This window comes from Musca domestica, unplaced genomic scaffold (assembly GCF_030504385.1).
Source record: "Musca domestica strain aabys unplaced genomic scaffold, Musca_domestica.polishedcontigs.V.1.1 1, whole genome shotgun sequence".
Classification (NCBI taxonomy): Eukaryota; Metazoa; Arthropoda; class Insecta; order Diptera; family Muscidae; genus Musca; species Musca domestica.
Genome location: NW_026712114.1, coordinates 20,680,723 through 20,701,911, shown reverse-complemented (window position 1 = coordinate 20,701,911; position 21,189 = coordinate 20,680,723). Strand labels below are relative to the sequence as shown.

General features: G+C 36.5%; 2 protein-coding genes across 4 annotated transcripts in view; one reads left to right on the top strand and one right to left on the bottom strand.

The window, feature by feature from the left end:
* Nucleotides 1-14,271, bottom strand: part of LOC131801556 (dedicator of cytokinesis protein 3-like) — a 168,932-nt gene extending 154,661 nt beyond the window's left edge. For both annotated transcript variants that reach the window (XM_059120329.1, XM_059120338.1), the window contains exon 1: nucleotides 12,479-14,271. In XM_059120329.1, the coding sequence (XP_058976312.1) occupies nucleotides 12,479-12,512 (34 nt within the window). In that variant the 5' untranslated portion in view covers nucleotides 12,513-14,271. The remainder of the gene's footprint in view (nucleotides 1-12,478) is intronic.
* A 903-nt stretch (nucleotides 14,272-15,174) lies between these two features.
* LOC131801565 (NFX1-type zinc finger-containing protein 1-like) lies at nucleotides 15,175-20,047 on the top strand. 2 transcript variants are annotated; one of them, XM_059120361.1, is made up of 6 exons: nucleotides 15,175-15,284; nucleotides 15,367-15,503; nucleotides 15,568-16,622; nucleotides 18,268-19,108; nucleotides 19,170-19,675; nucleotides 19,731-20,047. In XM_059120361.1, the coding sequence occupies exons 2-6, from the start codon at nucleotides 15,371-15,373 to the stop codon at nucleotides 20,040-20,042; spliced, it is 2,847 nt and encodes a 948-aa protein (XP_058976344.1). In that variant the 5' UTR covers nucleotides 15,175-15,284; nucleotides 15,367-15,370; the 3' UTR covers nucleotides 20,043-20,047. The 2 variants fall into 2 exon arrangements, with proteins under 2 accessions (XP_058976344.1, XP_058976341.1); XM_059120358.1 differs by having other exon boundaries at nucleotides 15,179-15,503.
* Nucleotides 20,048-21,189: the final 1,142 nt, after the last annotated feature.

The following is a 21,189-nucleotide window of genomic DNA, read 5'->3' as shown; positions in this document are numbered from 1 at the left end:
CTAAAATTTGAGGATATTTCCGACATTATTTGATTTCATTCAATAAAATTTAAAAAAATGTAAAAATTTTGACGTTTGACTTTGTTGCAGTTTTTTTTTTTATCTCATCGCCCCACTCAAACTGTAGAAAATCGAATAAATAGATTTCGAAGTCAAGTAACTTCACTGACCCCATGTTCAACCACGGTGACATCTGCCGGGAGGGATATTATTAAATATTTTCACTTTATACCGTCATTTGCCTATAGTCCAACAATGAAAGGCTCCAAACGCTAATTTCTTTTTAAAATCTATTTTTCAAAATTTCAGTGTTGCTATCTTCAAATATAATTTGAAGTCGTATAGCATGCATACGATTCGTTACGAACCCATTCAAAACGCTCTTTGTTTTTGTTTACATTTAACTTTTTTGATTTGTGTTTTCATTTTCATGAGTGCTATAAAGTCGGGGCATAAAGAGTTTGTTTTCTTTTCATTTCCTTCCGTTTTGCTTTTTCAACGTTTTTTTACATTTTATGTGAAAACATTCAATTTAGCTTTATTTAATTTCTCTCATTTGTTTTTGTTGCTCTTGTTTTCTTATTGTACCTCATGGTTTTTGTCTTCTGCTATTTGTTCTCGGCGGTAAACAGAATTTGCAAAAATTGGAGCAAAGTGAAGAAAAAGTCAAGTGAGCGCATTGTAATTTATAATGCTGACGACTGGGTGAGAGAGCGTGTGTGAGTGGGTGTGTGTTTTTGTTTGCTTTTTTGGGAAGCTAAAAACAACGACAATAACAAAAAAGTGGCAAAGGCAAACATATGTCGTCTGTGCTTAGTATTTTTCAGATGTTCTGTTCATCTTTCTCCACAATATCGAAGATTCGACATCCAAGTCATTTGGAGGGAGAACAATAGGTGAAGAGGGCTCGCATATATCTTTTTAGCGAGAAGCATCACCGATACTAATGTTTTTTTCTGCGTTGATTTGTTTTGTTTGTCATATTGACAGTGGGACATGGTAAAATCGAGGAATTTTTAAGAAAAAAATTTTCATGGATTATCACAATCGGAATAATCAAAATGTGGACCTTCATTGACCTCAAAACAGCGGAAATTTTAATGTTACAGATGATTTTGTTGAAAATTGGAAAATTGGAATTGCAATATCTGGGCCTATATAGACAGTTATATTTTATGGTATATATAGAGATAAAAAACTGCAACATTGAGATAAAAAAAAATTTAAAGAAAAAACTGCAACAAAGTCAAACGCCATAATTTTTACATTTTTTTTTTTAATTTTATTGAATGAAAGCAAAAAATTTTGGAAATAGCATCAAATTTTAGAATAAGTTTAGATTTGTTCGAATTGATCAAATTAGGCACGAATTATGGCCTTCAAAGGCCAATAAAACCGTCACACGCTGCCCGAATGTTGCTCTGCGGCGAAACGCTTTCCTGAGGTGATCGTCACTTTCGTATTTTTTAGTGCCAACCTTGCTTTCCAAAATACTCCACACACAATAGTCAAACGGATTAGTATCCGGAGATTTTGGTGGCCATTGTGCGCTGGAAATGAAGCGAGGAACCTCATTTTGTAACCATTATTGGGTGAAAACCAAATTCGATAGTTCACCACATTCGCCCAAGCGAAGCAACTCTTTAGCTCTTTTGAGTATATTTTCTTTCTGTTGCGGTTTAACCATTATTGGGTGGCGCGTGCTGAGTGCGATGGTCCAGAGTCCTTTTGGAATGTCCAAGATCTGCGGCCAAAATGCTGGCGTGCCAATGGCTTTAATTCACCCTCCAGAATATTTTCGCGATAATATTCTTCATTTATTCTGATGCCACGGTCGATGAATACGAGCGGAGGGCTATCAACGGCTGTTATGGCGGCCCACACCATCACTATGGCCGAAAACAAATGAAGAAGAGCATCCCAAAGAAGAAAAAACACAATATCCAAAATCATCAGAAAAGAAAACAATCTACCTACAGTAGAACACATTCTTGAACATTGGGATCTCGACAAAAGTTGAATCTGCTCGATTATGACCGAATTTTGCTCCCTTTAAAAAACGAGGAAGATATGCTCACTTATCCTCTTAAAACCGAACAAAAAATGAAAAAATTGTCTTCAGCTACGAAGCTCATTTTTGGCTCAATTGGTACGTAAACAAGCAGAATTGTCGACTTTGGAGTGAAGAAGGCTATCGATGCATCCAGAAGAAGTTCCAAGTTGGGTGCGGTTCATAGGCTAAGGGCATCGTACGAAAGTACTCTTTCAACTTTTTTCCCAAAATGCAAGATATGTGGGCAAAGAAGTCAAAAATTTGGTCCTTTGGTCCTTCGTTAACGCCACGACATAGCTCGTCTATTAAAGATAGGACTTTGAAGTATTGCAGAAATACTGATATTATTCCTAAGATTTTTGGTATTGAAAGTGAAATAGAACAGTCATAGTTTAGATGCAACCGGCCTATATCCTTTGGTTTTTGATTTTGAAGGCTTCAGCTTCAATTTCAAATAGAATCCACCAAAAATTTGTGTGTCGTGCTCTATGTGACTACGTTAACTTCTTTCAAATGAAATTACAATTAGGTCTCTTTCAAAAAAGTATTGATTGTTAGCCCTCTTTTCGTTTAGTTTCACATAAGACTGCGTCCATTTTTATACCCCCCACCATACATGGTATGGTGGGTATATTAAGCTCATCATTACGTTTGTAACTAACAAGAAAAGCATTTTGGTGAGAATTTTCAAGAAAAAAAATTATTCGTGATGGAATTCAAACGTGATAGTGCGATTTCCTTATATTTGGCTGGAAAACCTCAAGTGGATATCATTAGAGCACCCCAGCATTTAAATGTGAGTAAATCTTGTGTGCATCGTAACATCGCTCGTTACCGTGATACTGGTAGCGTAGCCCGACGTCAAGGAAGTGGACGGAATACAGACAACAGTAACATCAGCAGAAATTGTTCGAAAAGTAAAGAAGCGACTTGATCGAAACCCGCGTCGGAGTCGCCGAAAAATGGCTCGTGAGCTTAACATATAGCAATATTCCATTCGGCAAATATTGAAAAATGAGCTAGGGGTAAAGCCATTGAAATTCCAACAAGTTAAAAAGCAGTAAGTTCGGCCGGGCCAAACTTTGAATACCCTCCACCATTTGGAACGAATTTGGAAATTTAAAAAAAAAATCCTTAAAAAGTTCTGTTAAATTTTAAAAATACCGAATATTGCCGTTATATAGACCATACGACGTGGACCTACAAAAGCATTGTTTGCCATTAGCCATTACCATATTCAAATTCGAAACTTGAAATAAACGGTGAAAATGTAGCTAAAATCATTAAAATGTCGTATATAGGGAGGTACTATTATATCGAAGCTGTGCGAAGACCTGGACCAGCATAGACAATTTTCTGTCACAGGCTATAGCTTCCATTACTAACGTCAAATTCGATATCTCAAACAATTTCGGTGGGTATTGTACCTAAACTTGTCAACATACCGAATGTAGGGGGTACTGATATATGGGACCTATACGAAGACCTGGACCTGCATAGACATTTTTCTGTCACAGACTGTAGTTCCCATTACGAACTCTAAATACGTAATTTGAAACAATTCCGGTGAATAATGGCGCTAAAATCATCAAGATACCGAATTTTGAGAGGTACCGTTTTGCACACGTATTTATTTTCCCAGTAGCCAGGTTAAGTTCGTAAATGGGCCATGTAGTTCAACGTTTTCATAGCCCCCATATAACGGTACCTCCCGATATTCGGTATTTTGATGATTTTAGCGACATTATTCACCGGAATTGTTTCAACTTTAGTATTTGAAGTTCGAAATGGAAACTACAGCCTATGACAGAAAATTGTCTGTGCAGGTCCACGTCTTCGTATAGGCCCCATATAACGGTACCTCTCAAAATTCGGTATCTTGATGATTTTAGCGCCATTATTCACCGGAATTGTTTCAAATTACGTATTTAGAGTTCGTAATGGGAACTACAGTCTGTGACAGAAAAATGTCTATGCAGGTCCAGGTCTTCGAATAGGTCCCATATATCAGTACCCCTACATTCGGTATGTTGACAAGTTTAGGTACAATACCCACCGAAATTGTTTGAGATATCGAATTTGACGTTAGTAATGGAAGCTATAGCCTGTGACAGAAAATTGTCTATGCTGGTCCAGGTCTTCGCACAGCTTCGATATAATAGTACCTCCCTATATACGACATTTTAATGATTTTAGCTACATTTTCACCGTTTATTTCAAGTTTCGAATTTGAATATGGTAATGGCTAATGGCAAACAATGCTTTTGTAGGTCCACGTCGTATGGTCTATATAACGGCAATATTCGGTATTTTTAAAATTTAACAGAACTTTTTAAGGATTTTTTTTTTAATTTCCAAATTCGTTCCAAATGGTGGAGGGTATTCAAAGTTTGGCCCGGCCGAACTTACTGCTTTTTAACTTGTTGGAATTTCAATGGCTTTACCCCTAGCTCATTTTTCAATATTTGCCGAATGGAATATTGCTATATGTTAAGCTCACGAGCCATTTTTCGGCGACTCCGACGCGGGTTTCGATCAAGTCGCTTCTTTACTTTTCGAACAATTTCTGCTGATGTTACTGTTGTCTGTATTCCGTCCACTTCCTTGACGTCGGGCTACGCTACCAGTATCACGGTAACGAGCGATGTTACGATGCACAAAAGATTTACTCACATTTAAATGCTGGGGTGCTCTAATGATATCCACTTGAGGTTTTCCAGCCAAATATAAGGAAATCGCACTATCACGTTTGAATTCCATCACGAATAATTTTTTTTCTTGAAAATTCTCACCAAAATGCTTTTCTTGTTAGTTACAAACGTAATGATGAGCTTAATATACCCACCATACCATGTATGGTGGGGGGTATAAAAATGGACGCAGTCTTATGTGAAACTAAACGAAAAGAGGGCTAACAATCAATACTTTTTTGAAAGAGACCTAATTGTAATTTCATTTGAAAGAAGTTAACGTAGTCACATAGAGCACGACACACAAATTTTTGGTGGATTCTATTTGAAATTGAAGCTGAAGCCTTCAAAATCAAAAACCAAAGGATATAGGCCGGTTGCATCTAAACTATGGCTGTTCTATTTCACTTTCAATACCAAAAATCTTAGGAATAATATCAGTATTTCTGCAATACTTCAAAGTCCTATCTTTAATAGACGAGCTATGTCGTGGCGTTAACGAAGGACCAAAGGACCAAATTTTTGACTTCTTTGCCCACATATCTTGCATTTTGGGAAAAAAGTTGAAAGAGTACTTTCGTACGATGCCCTTAGCCTATGAACCGCACCCAACTTGGAACTTCTTCTGGATGCATCGATAGCCTTCTTCACTCCAAAGTCGACAATTCTGCTTGTTTACGTACCAATTGAGCCAAAAATGAGCTTCGTAGCTGAAGACAATTTTTTAATTTTTTGTTCGGTTTTAAGAGGATAAGTGAGCATATCTTCCTCGTTTTTTAAAGGGAGCAAAATTCGGTCATAATCGAGCAGATTCAACTTTTGTCGAGATCCCAATGTTCAAGAATGTGTTCTACTGTAGGTAGATTGTTTTCTTTTCTGATGATTTTGGATATTGTGTTTTTTCTTCTTTGGGATGCTCTTCTTCATTTGTTTTCTTTTTATGTTTTTGTTTTGCTTGTCTGACGATTTGGCTGGCTGGCTGGCTGGCTGGCTGGCTGGCTGGCTGGTTGATTGGTTGACTGCTGCTTGCGTTGTGTGTATTCAAGTGATAAATTGGCAGAGCAAAAAGCAAGCCAATCATGGATTTAGAAAAAAAGACAAACAAACAAAACAAAAAGACACAATTTGAAATAAGAGAAATTTCTGACCGAGACACACAAAAATTGATGGGGCCAAACAAAAAGAAAGACAAAAAAGCAGAAGAATTTCAAATTTTGTTGTCAAACACTTTCACGCTTGTAATTTTACATTTCGTTTGTATTTTTTTTTTTTTTTTTGCTGAATGAATGAAATATAAAGTGACAAACTTATAACTAGATATGCATATAGAGTTTCTTGAGGTTGGGAGTATTGATGACAATTTTGGTAAATGAATTCAGCATTTATACGTCAAGGACATGGATAAAAACTATTGGGGTCACAAGACGAATAATATTACATTTCAGCCTTATACTAGACAAACCAAGGGGGGTTGCAGACACCCTTGCAGTTCTAACTTATACTACGTATTTTGAGGTTTATGAACGTATACAGAATGAGATGAAAAAGCTGCAACCAAATTCAGACTCCTGTCATTGCTAAGCCACTCATCCGACAGCTGTTTATTCCAGTGACAGCTCATTAAATTGTTTACAAGCGTACAAAAGCATTCTGGTGAGAATTTTCCAGAAAAAAAGTTATTCGTGATGGAATTCAAGCGTAATAGTGTGATTTCCTTATATTTGACTGGAAAACCACAAGTGGCTATCGTTGGAGCACTACAGCATTTAAATGTGAATAAATCTTTTGTGCCTGGTACCATCACTCGTTACCGTGATACTGGTAGGGTAGCCCGACGTCAAGGAAGTGGACGGAAGAAAACAGCAACATCAGCAGAAATGGTTCGAAAAGTAAAGAAGCGACTTGCTCGAAACCCGTATCGCAGTGACCGAAAAATGGCTCGTGAACATAGGCAGCTGAACATATCGCAATATTCCATTCGGAAAATATTGAATAATGAGCTCGGGGTAAACCATTGAAATGTCAAAAAGTGCAAGAACTTACACCGCAACAGAAAGAAAATAGACTCAAAAGAGCTAAAGAGTTGCTTCGCTTGGCCGATAGTGGTGAACTGCCGAATTTGATTTTCTCCGATTAGAAAACATTCGTTGTCTAGCAGTTGTCCGTTTTTACTTGCCAAAGAGGTCAGCTGAAAATGTGCGCATTCAGTTGGCCACCAAAACTCAAGCGCCGGCCATGGTGATGGTGTGGGCCGCTATAACAGCCGATGGTAGCTCTCCGCTCGTATTAATCGACCATGGCATCGTAATAAATAAAATATTCTGGAGGGTGTATTAAAGCCTTGGACACGCAAACATTTTGGCCGCAGACCTTGGACATTCCGATAGGACTCAGCAAGCGCCACCCAAGAATGGTTACAAAATGAAGTTCCTCGCTTCATTTCCAGCGCACAATGGCCACCAAAATCTACGGATACCAATCCGTTGGCCTATTGTGTCTGGAGTATTTTGGAAAGCAAGGTTGGCACTAAAAAATACCAAGGTGTCGATCACCTTAGCAAGCGCTTCGCCGGGAATGGGGTAAAATACCGCAGAGCAACATTCAAGCAGCGTGTGATGGTTTCATTGGCCGCTTGAAGGCCATAATTCGTGCCAAAGGTGACCAATTCGAACAAATCTAAACTTATTCTAAAATGTTGATGCTATTTCCGACATTTTTATACCCTCCACCATTCTATGGAGGGTATATTAACTTTGTCATTCCGATTGTTACTCCTCGAAATATTCATAATAGACCCTACCAAGTAAAATTCTAAGACGATCTAGCGATGTCTGTCTGTCCGTCTTTCTGTCTGTTGTAATCACGATTTTTTTCGAACGAATTGAGATAGAAGGCTAAAATTTTGCATACATGCATAGTTTACCAGTAGGCAGGTTAAGTTCGTAAATGAGCCATGCCGGTCCACGTCCACGTATAGCCCCATATAACGGTGCCTCCCGATATTCGGTATTTTTATTATTCACCGCAATAGTTTCAAATTTCTTATTTGAAGTTCGTAATGGGTACTACAAACTATGACAACAATTTTTTATGCAGATCCAGTCCCTAATAAAACGGTACGCCCCGAATAGTCGGTATTTTCATGATTTTTAGCGACAGTATTTACCAGAATTATTTCAAATTTCGTATTTAAAATTCGTAATGGGTACTACGACCTATGACATTAGCGACATTATTCACCGGAATCGTTTCAAATTTCGTATTTGAAGTTCGTAATGGGTACTACAACTTATGACAATTTTTTAAGCAGGTCCACGTCCCCCATAAAACGGTACCCCCGGATATTCGGTATTTTCATGATTTTTAGCGACATTATTCACCAGAATTATTTCAAATTTCGTATTTGAATTTCGAAATCGGTATTTTCATGATTTTTAGCGACAGTATTTACCAGAATTATTTCAAATTTCGTATTTGAAATTCGAAATGGGTGCTACGTCATATGAAAAAACATTTCGTATGCAGGTCCACATCTTCGTATAGTCTCCATATCACAGTACCTCCCGATATTAGGTATTTTCACGATTTTAGGGACATTATTTATAGAAATTGTTTTAAATTTCTTATTTGAAGTTCTTAAAGGGTACTACAGCCTATGACAAAAAATTTCGTATGCAGGTCTACGTCTTCGTATAGTCCCCATATAAAGGTTTTCATTTATGTGGTAGTTTTCAGAATTTCTTTTCGACATTTTTCAAGTTTCTTCCAAATAGTGGAGGGTATTAAAAGTTCGGCTCGACCTAACTTAGCTTCTTTTTTTCTGGCTGAATTTCAATATTTAGGTCTAAGAAAATTTGGTCTCACTTTCCTACCTCCCTCCCTTAAACCCCGTAAAGCAAATTCAACAAATTAAAATTACTCTTCTAAGCCTTTAAAATAATTTGCAAAGAAAACAAATTCTTACTTTTGTGAAAAATCAAAATAGTTTTCATTTCGTAAATTATCACACACTCAGTGACCGGGCAGCTATTGAGATTAAGATTTCCAGCAACGATAACGGTGCGATGATGATGTGATGTGATATTTTTAAAATATGATGTGAACTTAAACGTGTAACTAGCATCATAACCACAATCTGCCTGCCTGCCTGCCGGCCAGCCAGCAAAACATGGACATGACTCATAGCATGGCAAGAAATGAATTATAAATATTATATGGCGTCTAAATTAGTCCATGCCCACATACATATGTACATACATTCACACACATCAAACAATTGACCACATAAATTATTACAAACAGCAGCAAAAAAATGTAATTTACATCAACAAATATATAAACTATTTAAATTAATAATGTGTTTATTTATGTACTTAGATGTGTGCAGATAGTTATTTGATGTGTCTTTAATCTCTTGATGATGGATTAGAAAAAAAAAAAAGAAGAACATTGTCGTCATTAAAATGGATTATAAAAGCATTTCATTCATATAACAATAGAATTAAGCAATGTGTAGAAAAAGAGGATTAGAGGGAAAATAAATAGTTTGATTTCGCCCCAAACATATGTGCAGATATTCACTTAAATATGAGTAATTTTAAACATTTAAAGTGATAAATAAATGCATATAGACATCTTATTTTCCAAAACAATTTAAAATGATATGGAAATTAGCAGGATTTGCAAGAATAAAAGGGGCATATCTAAAAGTTTCACAGATTCATATGGGGAAAAAATATGGAGAGGATCTAATGTTGATCTAATCGGTGGGGCATGATTCACAATATCTAAAATGGTTGTTTAAATTCAATAATTGATATTATAAATCAATATTAAAGTTTAAACTTGATTCAAATCAGTTGAGCATTACAATTCCATGTAGCGCATTCCCAACGGACGTAGAGCCTTTTGCGCCGATAATTATTGAAAATTTCCACTTTTGGTGATAAATTGTGTTTTAAAATCATGTTTACGTGGAATATTGAAAATTTACAATGCACAGTAAATAAGAAAGCAAGCAAAATATTTTTTGCAACATTTTACATGTTCGACTTCCTACAATTTAAAATATACTCAGATGTGATTAAGGTCCGTAGAATATTTGACAAAAACTAAAAATAGGCATCAATAAACGCCTCAATTGAGAGACTATGACATAGCCCCAAAACAACTATTCTAACGATTTAGGTGGTCAATTGATGATTGGTAAAATGTTCTCAGAACTCTTCCCTCAATAAGAACATCATTACAACGTTTTGTTGAAATACAGGGTGAGATAAAAAACTACAACAAAGTCAAATGCCATAATTTTTAATTTTTTTTTTTCAATTTTATTGAATGAAAGCAATTATTGTCGGAAATAGCATCAAATTCTAGAATAAGTTTGGATTTCTTCGAATTGGTTACCTTTGGCACGAATTATGGCCTTCAAACGGCCAATGAAACCTTCACACGCTGACCGAAAGTTGTTCTGCGGTATTTTGGCCCATTCCCGGCGAAGCGCTTGTTTGAAGTGATCGACATTTTCATATTTTTTAGTGCCAACCTTGCTTTCCAAAATTCTCCAGACAAAGTATTCCAACGGATTGGTATCCGGAGATTTTGGTGGCCAATTTGCGCTGGAAATGAAGCGAAGAACCTCATTTGCTGAGTGCGATGGTACTGAGTCCTGTTGAAATGTCCAAGGTCTGCGGCTAAAATTCGGCATTTATTCTGATGCCACGGTCGATTAATATGAGCGGAGAGCGACCATCGGCTGTTATAGCGGCCCACACCATCACCATGGCCGGCCCTAGAGTTCTGATGGCCAACCGAAGGTGGACATTTCCAAGTAAACACGATCATTTTGTTCGTTTAAAAACTGCTGGACAACGAATGTTTTCCCATCGGCGAAACCAAATTCGGCAGTTCACCACTGTTGGCCATGCGAAGCAACTCTTTAGTTCTTTTGAGTCTATTTTCTTTCTGTTGCGGTGTAAGTTCTTGCACTTTTTGGATTTTCAATGGCTTTACCCCGAGTTAATTTTTCAATATTTGTCGAATGGAATGTTGCGATATGTTTAGCTCACGAGCCATGTTTCGGTCACTGCGACACGAGTTTCGATCAAGTTGCTTCTTTAGTTTTCGTACCATTTCTGCTGTTTTCTTCCGTCCACTTCCTCGGCGTCGATAAAATTTGGCAGAGATATTTCTGGGATGTGTCTGGTACCATAGATCATTGGAGCTATATCTAAATTTGAACCGATTTTCACCAATTTCAATAGGGTTTGTTCTTAGGCCAAACAAATATTATTTGGAAAATCTCATCTCAATCGGATAATAAATGCGACCTGCATTTTGTTCACAAAAATACATGGACAGACGAAAAAAGGCCGGACTGACATGCATAAATCGACTCAGAAAGAGATTTTATGAAGATCCTCAGAAGTAACCAAGCTTAAAGAAATTAACTGACTTATTTTGCCTTTTATAAATGTTATAATTATTAAAAATTTTTAACATTTATGGTGGAGGTACGAGAAGTAGTGGACCTCTATATCCCATTTGCACACCAAATCTTGTGTTGGTAGAAATATTGCTATCTGCAAACTTTGAAGACAATCGGGCTCCAACTTCACATTTTATAGGAGTTACGATCATTCAAAATTTTAACCCTTTGTGTGGAAGGTTCTAAGAGTAGGGTCCAATATTATCGCACCTGACCTAGCACTGATACAAATATTAATATTTGTAAAGTTGGAACGAAATCGGATGATTATTTCTAGTTATAGGAGATATTTTTTCTTTTTCTTTATAAATATTGACCTTTTGTCGGGAAGGTATCAGAAGCAGTCGACCGATATTACCCACCTCCAAACGCAATCTAAGTTTTTTAAAAATATTACGATGCTCCAAATTTTGAAAAGACACATTTTGGGCGTATCAAATGATATATAGCCTTTGTAGCAATAAGGCTGTGGTACGACTCCCGATATATGTAATTGGTGATAAAATTCAATAGTAGATTCCAATAAGATATCAGCCGAATTTCAAACTTATGTTTAATCAGTTGCGTATTTCAGTTCCATAGAACGGAACCCGAACGATCCCATTTCATTTGAAACTTCATTCCATTTGAAACTCGTTAAACTCTATCCACCCGGACCCGGATACCCAGATATTGAACACGAAAGTCCGGGTCCAAGCCAAAGTCCAAAAGCGATATGGACTATATAGGTATAATTTGAAAGTGGTCACATGATGTGGTTATTTAAAACGGTTCCGGAACTGTATCATCCGGATTAAAAAAAAAAAATCCCCCAAAACGCAAAAAGGGCCCCATTTGGGAGTCCATAAAATGTATGCCTATTTCGCAAGAATCCTAGAGTTTTTATTAAACTAGAGTTGTTCCAATGTTTTATAACATTATTATATCAAGGTTTTAGTATTTGGCTTGTTAACAATATTAAACAATCAATAGATACTGCTGTTTAAAAAAGTTAACAAAAACAATAAAACATCAAGAGAAATGCAATTCTCCCTAAAATTGGCATTTTCTAGATTATTCATCAATGTATTACAGACAGTACAATAATATGTACAGTACAGTACAGCATTAATATCATAATCATTTGTAATTTTTGTCATTGTCGATAAATAAAAAGAATAAATCAGCGAATTGATGATAATGACCGCAACCGAATAAAAAACTACAAAGAACACAACAAGAAAAAAACTACACACTAATGACACTTACCGACACCGTATTTATTATTCGATGGAGTCCACATTGTGCTCCCCTTTGAATTTCGGCACTCTTTGTTTTGTTGTGTTGTGTTGTGTTGTTTTTTTCTGAACTCTCACTCTCAGCCACTTGCGATTTGTGTGACTCTTTCTCACTCAATAACCTCTTTTGTTTGTCGTGGCTCTGTTTGATCAGTTAAAAATGTGCGTTGTTTTTGTTGGTGTTATTGTTTCAAGTTGTGCTCATGTGGGGGGAAGCTGGATGCTGCTGCTACAATGGGAAGCAGCATTCGTACAGCAGCGGCAGCGACAAAGCAGAGACAACAATAATTTATTGTTATTAATTTCTTCTATTGCAAAAGCAATTATAAATTTTGTTGGTATTTATAATTTATTTAATGGAAGTAAATTAATTAAATTCCATTTAGGCATGTAGGTAGTAGCTATTACTTCAATTCACATTCTCAGAACTTTTTGTTGTAACATTTACACACTTTGTTTTCATTTGTATTCGCTTGCAAATTGCAATGGCATTGGAAACGAGGCAAACTTGAACTTTATTTGTGAACTATTTTTCTCTTTTTTTTTTTTTTGTTATTTATTTTTTGTTGATTTCTTCTATAAAAATCGCCTGCTTTGGCAAAAGAACCACATTCATGTTGTTGTTGTATTTTTACTCTTGCTTTGGGGGGTTGTGGTGGTGGCCGCCTTTTTTTGTTGTATAGTGGATTATGGTGGTGCGTTTTTTCCCACAATTTTGCACTTTTACTTTTTTCCCTTTCCTTGCTGCTACACCTAACTCACGGCGCAACACTCACCACAGAAGCACACACACACACACGCTCGCACACCTTTATTACTACGCCTATTTTCGTCGAGCAGGATTCTTTTTTTTTCCAACTTGAATACAATTATTTTCTTGGTGTGGTTTACAACAAAAAGAAAAAGTGCAGACTTAACAAAAGTAATAAAAACAAATTGCACGTTTTCGTTGCTGTTATTTCTTTTTTCACACGCGCGAGTTATGTTTTACATTTTTCCACTTATTTTATTATTAAATTTAACAATTTTTTTTTTTTTGTAATTTTCTTTGCATAATTTACAAAAATTTTGCACACAGACACTTTTCCATTGGATTTTTCACAACCGCTTTTATCGTTTGTCGGATGACAACTACAACTGCGCGTTTGAAAATCGATAAAAATTTGCCTGCTCTAGGTTGTGTCGGCCAGGCGGCTGGCTGGCTCTCTTCCCAATTGGAGGATATTTCTTCAACACATGTACACATTGACTGTCATGCTACTTCCTCTTTTTGTTGTTTTCTTTTTTGGGTTGTCAAATTTGTTGGTGTTTTCTCCCGATTCTTTTGCCTTGGTTCGTTTTATCTTTTTCTACAAAACTACAACAACAAAAACTTCACTTCCTTTTGTTTGAATGTTGTTGCTGCTGCTGGTGGCTGCTCTTTAATATGCAGCTCACATACAATTCTAAATGAAGACTTTGTGACGGCGGGCGGCGGCTACACTTGTGCTGGAGTTACTGTTTTATTTTGCCCTCATACAGTGTCTCTGCGAACACACACAGTCTCACGCAACAAAACTTCTACAAACGGTGGGGCGCACTGTGCACTTTTCGTTGCCTTCCGTACGACTCACGACGACGACTTTAACGGCACGAGCTGAGAATTAAAACTGATTTGATTTTTGGGGAGTGTAAATATTCTTTTGTTTATTCCGTTCTGTCCGTCCGTTGTGGCGCTGCGTTGACTGCACGAGAAGGGCGCAGAAGCATCGCAGCAGCTGTTTCCTATTTTGGCACAAACAAAGGGAAGTACAATTCTAATAAGAAAGGCAACATAAAAGAGAATCGCAACAAAAACAAACGCAGTGTTGTGCAAGAGAGTAGTAGATGAGCGACAATGCAGGGAAATGAAATTTGAGTAGTAAATTTGTAACGTTTAATTGTATTTATAACGGAAATTTAAAAAGCAGACCTTGGACATTCCAACAGGAATCAGCATCATCGCACTCAGCAAGCGCCACCCAAGAATGGTTACAAAATAAGGTTCATCGCACCAAAATCTCCGGATACCAATCCCTTGGACTATTGTGTCTGGAGTATTTTAGAAAGCAAGGTTGGCGCTAAAAAATATCAATTTGTCGATCACCTCAAGAAAGCGCTTCGCCGGGAATGGGCCAAAATACCGCAGAGCAACATTCAAGCAGTGTGTACAACCGTCATTGGCCGCAGTCGATCTCAACAAATGCATGAAATTATTTTCAACCATTAAATTATATGGAATGTTTATCAATTCACATAAAGATTTCAAACATGATTTTCTTTTTAACGTTCTTAAATATCATATAATCACCCTATACAAGCCCCATAAAGCTTTGCATTATGTAGAGAATGTATATGTCAAACTATTGCAAGTACTAACCATTGCCAGTGACTTTAAAACTTTACTATCGAATGTGTAATCGATAACTTGCCAACCTGTTGTTGCCTTGTTACGGTTGTTTAATATGTTGGTATTGGTATTAAAAAAATGTGTGATTGTGTGTAATTTAGAGTTTTTGCATTTGCTAGAAAAATTATTTTTATCGTTCCTTTTAGCTGACAGACCTAATTTGTTCACTTCCTTCTAATTATTCCTTTCCATTCTATATTGACGGCGACAAAAGCACAAGACGGCTCCGTGATTAAAACCATCAGCTGATAGAGTTATCCTATGTCTCATTCGTAAACAGTTTAGTTTTATCGGTCTTTTTCCTTTGATTCCATATTCGTAACTCTGGGAAAGCTTTTCATACTGTCTGGTTCGTTGATATTTAATAACTAACGATATTCTTGCTCTGTTGGCACTGCCATTCGCTCTCTGTTTTGTTAAATTATTTAAAGAAATATGTCTGATTCGGATGATTGTGATTGGTTTGACAAGGACGATGATGCCTTAATGAGAGATTTTGAAAGGAATATGAAAGCCAAAGAAGCAGAACGTATGGAGGAACATATCAAAGTGCCGACAAATAATTTGGGTGAGTTATTGCAGTGCAATTTGAAATTGAATATCCTAATAAATCTCCCCACTTTAATTTTCAGATAACTACATCAAAGAGTTAACATTAAAGGCCTCTTCATCCCACACAAAAAAGAGCGGTAATGCGAACAAAAAGAAATGCAATATTGCAGAACTGCGAAAGATAAATGCCTTGTCACCGCTGGATCAGTTTCTTTATACACACACAATGGAATATGACTTTTACAGTGGGCAATTGCAGCCCAATGACAGTCAGGAGAAGGTTATTTTATATACCAGCATATTGGCTGCGATATGTCGCTTGGAGCTACCGGGTTTCCAGAAGCCTCTGCTGCAGGCTTTTCGTGACAACATTTGTTTACAGGAGCATCTACGCCTGCTGTTGGCCAAATTGTTTTGCAAGCGCTTTAAAGATATGTGGAAACAGCCAAAGGATATGGAGTATTTATTGGAAAACATAGAATTGTTGTTTATACAAAGCTGTAGCAGTGAAACCATTAACGTTGGTCATGATAAAGAACAGGATATGCTTAAAGACTTATTGAAAATATTGGACAAAAGTGATAACGACTTGGCCGTGTGTAAAAAGTATAAAAATCGTCTCAAAGAAAATCTTCAGGCTCTTGTAGATAATGCCAAAAGTTCAGAAACAAGTACCTGGGAAATATATCCAACAATTGATGAGCTATTAAATGATGCATCACAGTGTAATGGAGAAGATATGACCAAATCCCTTCTACCCGTCCAACAATACTTGAACAGGCATATGCAATTTCTTAAGGAAGATTTTCTCTTGCCCCTGCGTGAATGTGTTAAATATGTGAAGAGTAGTGCATCCCAATGTCCTGATAATTTCCATCTCTTTGATGATGTTTTTATTGTATTGAATGAACAATTTCTGGATGCAAATCGTCATGAACTGTTATTTGTGGATATCCTTGGAAGTCGGCGGAATTTAGATGACGATGGTAACACGAATATACCATGGGAGGTACAGGAAAAGTTGTGGAAAATAAAATCCGGCGCCTTGCTGTGTTTCACTACATCCCGGGATTTTGATAATCTGATTTTGGCCACCGTCACCTACACCAGTCAGGATTGCCTGAAGGAAGGATATGTGAGTATGCCATGTTTAGAAGGTCTAAGGTCTAAAAATTAGAAATAAATACTTGTCCAGCAAATAATTATTTAGATGTGTCCTGTGAAGACGTTTCCAATAAGAGGTGATGTTTTGCAATTCAAAACCAAAACCAGTTTAAGACATTAATTTTCAGAGCTTTATTTTATAATAAAAAAAAAACAATATGAGCCAAAGAGGCACCACGCAAGCCTACATGTCCAAATGCGGAAAAAGCATGAATAATTGGCACATCAGTACCGTATCGAGTAAATTGTGGTCAAAGGAAAAGTCGAAAATTTATATGACACCTGTCGTGGACGATCTCGTTTCCAACTTAGGAGGTACCACCACAATTAACTATGGATGATGTTGGGTCCTGACGATATGTTTTTGGTGATGTTGAAGCTACTCGATGAACTTTTAGTTGAGTATCTTACCAAACTTCTCAACTTGTAGTTAACCAGCCTAATAGTTACCGATGCTTTGGAAAGTACAGGGTGGTCCGGCTACTGAAGCCCATATCAATAGGCGCTTGAGGCATTATTTCTCCCCAGCATAAGGTAGTGTTTCGCAGTAGCTGATCATCAACATGGATTCCGAAAATTGCATAGAACAACAACAGCTTTACATACCATTTCCACACAAGTCAGCAAAGGACTCAACCAGAACGACTCCTCCCCAACATTAGAGGAAGCTATCCAGTTGCCAACTATCAGCACGGATTCCGTCCATAAGATAGTACGATCATGGCGTCGGGCTCAGTGGTAGAAGATATATGTGAAAAGTTGAATCATATCTCGCAGAGATTGAGTGGAAGTACATCCAGACTTGCCTGAATGCTGCCCTGAGAACTGCGACAGGGTGCCTCCTCATGAAACATGTGGACCATCTATATGAGGAGGCGAAAGTCCTTCCCTTACGTCAGCATAATCATATGCTTTCTTTGCTTGCTTGGGTTTTAATTATCCCAAACATCATGTGGTGGATACAATTTGACACCCATGCGTTTCAGGAAGGACAAAGAGAGGAGGAGAGGAAGAATCCAATTAGGCAGGTTTGAGTGGCATTCATACCGATCTAGTTGCAGATGCCTTCAGGAATTAAAGGATGTCGAAGTTAAACCCCATCCATTTCAGCTAAAGAACGTCAGGGAGGTCCAACGCTATAAGAGAGAACCTCTAGATCAACAAGCCTATTAGGCAGGTCTGAGTGGCATTCATACCAATCCAGTTGCAGATGCCGATGAATGCCGTCCATTGCAGCTGAAGAACGTCAGCTGTGATATCTAAGGAATTTTTTAGCCTCTACCTTTCTGGCACTCCACGCCCTTTAGACGGTATTGAGTTAATAACGTACGCGGATGATTTTACGATCATGGCAAATTATTGATAACATTTGCGAAAGTTTGAACCCTACTTACTTGAACATATGAAAATATTCGTCTAGAAACCGACGGCCACACTTTTCACCACATGGACAGCAGAGATGATAAACTAGGTTTACATTCATCCATATATAAAATTCTTTTCACCGGACTTATATAGTGTCTTGATAAAGTTGGAGAGGCTCATTTTATTTTTCTATAATAATTTGTAGCGATTATAATAATAATCAATATTTTTCTCTTTCAATTCCATTTCAGATTGGCATTGAAATAGCTCGTCAGCATAATATTGGCAACATCTATAAAAGACCATTGCTAATGTTTGAAACTCCAGCCTTTTTCGAACCTTATCACAATGTTTTCAATTACTTGAAAAATTGCAATTCAGCCGAATTTCCCATGAAACAATATATTGTGGATGAAGAGCATCCCACCACGGCGCCCAAATACTTAACAAACGATACTCTATATCAATGTAATGGGCAAAAATTCCATCCCTTAAGAGAGTCTCTCGAAAAAAATACTCTAGAATTAAATCTCTCACAACTGGAAGCATTTTCCAAGGCCTTAAAACAAGAGTTTGCATTAATTCAAGGTCCCCCGGGAACTGGTAAAACCTACCTATCCGTCCAGATAGTTAAGACATTAATAGAGAATGCCGAAACGCCGTTAATTCTGATTACCTACACAAATGAGTCATTGGATAAGTTTTTGGTAAAGTTATCGGCCTTTACAGAGAATATAGTTAGATTTGGTAGCCAAACCAGAGATCAACGTATTGCCAAATATAATGTCAAAGATGTTGTTGAACATTCACTGATTAATCCCAAATTAAAGAGGTTATACTATCTCTGTAGCCTGGAATTCAAGGAGGCTTTTGGTTATCTGCAACAAAAGCATCGGGAATTTGATGGCGCGGACGAATCTTATGGAGAGATTTTAAAGGCTCAAAGTAAACTGGCTGAGGTCAGTGAAAAACTAAGAACCCTCAAAACAATGTTTCAGTACTATGTGGCTCGGGAGAAATCCATTATTGGCATGACCACAACATGTGCGGCCAAAACTAATTTTTTGTTTCGTTTGCTGAAAAGTAAAATTGGTAAGTTCAAAGTTTGGATAAAATCTATTATTATTGTTATAATTATTTGTTATTCTTTTAGTTATTTTTGAGGAAGCTGCTGAAATCTTAGAATCCCATATTGTGGCCTGTCTGACACCCCACACCCAACATGTCATTATGATCGGTGATCATCAACAACTGCAACCGTATACCTCAAATTATCAATTGCAACAAAAAACCCAAATGAACATATCTCTATTTGAGAGAATATTTTGCAAACATCCCAACCCCATTGTTTTGCGTACCCAATATCGTATGCATCCGAAAATTGCTGATCTTCTGTCGAATACAATATACAAAGATTTAGATAGTGATGAAAGTGTTACTCACTATCCAGCCATAAGACAAATGTCTACAAATCTATTCTTTATGAATCATAATAAGCCAGAGGCCAAGACCGAACAAGATTCGTCACTCTATAATCCATATGAAGTCACACAAGTTGTGCAATTGTCTTTGCATTTGGTACAAAATGCTTTGTACAATGTGGAGGATATACAAATTTTAAGCCCCTATGCAAGACAAATTGAGATGATACGGAAGCAGGTAGGTTTTCTTCATAAGTTTTTAATTTGAAATAATATTTTTGGTCTCCTTTCAGCTGCAACAACATCCCTCTTTACAAGCTCTTAAAGCCTGCACCGTGGATAGTTTCCAGGGTTTGGAGTGCAACATTGTTATACTGTCATTGGTGCGCAGTAACAGTACATCTCAAATTGGTTTCCTGAAACAAAGTAATCGCATTTGTGTGGCCCTGTCACGTGCCAAGCATGCCATGTATTGTATCGGCAATTTGGATCTCTTAAGTCAGTGTAGTACCATTTGGAAGGAGATTGCTGAGAAATTGCAACATCACAAGGCCGTGGGTGATAAATTTCCCATTGAATCGGAGAACTATTTTTATGATAAATAAGTAAATCGATGAAACAATAATTGTATTTATTTGTAATTAAATTTTTGCATATCAACCAAACGAACAAAGAGACTGACAAAGAAGGCAAATCTAATATTTTTGTCTGTTACAACATACCCACCAATTTTGTACTTACTCTTCTTAACCTTGTTCTTGTTTATATTTAAGAAAGAAAAGATTTAATTTAAATTTTTCACATTTTCAGTTTTTATTAGATTTTTTCTTATGATCTTTTTGTTTGTCTTTTGGGATGTAGATTTTATTATTATTATTTATTATTTGTAAACGTATTTCATTTTTATATTTTCTCATGTAAACTACATTGTAATGCTTTAAAAACCAAAAGAAGAAGAGTAAAAGTAAATAGTTTTTTTTTTTTTTAATTTATATTATTTATTGTTTCGTCTCAATTGGTATAATTTTGTATTACTTTATTTATTTAAATTAATTTTAAATTTTTTTGATTTTTGAAAGCAGACAAGAATCATTATTTTATTTGTAAAAAATAACTTGTGACAATGTTGACGAAATGTAATAAACATTTAAGTAATCTTAACTGCTAAAGTACTAAAGAAGTTTGATGTGGAATCAATAAACTATTAGAATGCCTAGGGATTTTTGAGGTGATGAAAGGCCTTTTACAGAAATGACAGATGGCGGACCTTCTAAAGATCAAAGTGCAGGCAGAACATATTTTTCAGGCTTTTCTTTCTAAATAAAAAACACGACCTTTTAAGTTTCTTTTTTAAACAAATGAAATGTTTCTAATAAGAATAATGTTTATTGAAGGCTTTCTAGAGGCCGAAAAAAATATTTGAAGGCCTTATTTAAATTGAAGACTGTTAAAAAATATTCTCATAATAGAAGACCTTCAAAAAGACTACTATACATAGATGACATTTTAGAAGACTTAGACCCTTTAAGTTCCCATAGGCCCTTTAAATGTCCTATAACTAGAAGACCTTTCAATGATCTTCTATAAGAAGTATATCCTTTAAAGGACTCGAGCTTTTTCTAAAAGCATAAACAATTTTTAAATATTCTATACACATATAAGGTCATCTAAAGGTCTTCCATTTGCAGACAGCTTCTAATAACACTGTGCAATAAAAAAAATGAGCAGATTAGGAAAGTAGAGCCAAGTAAA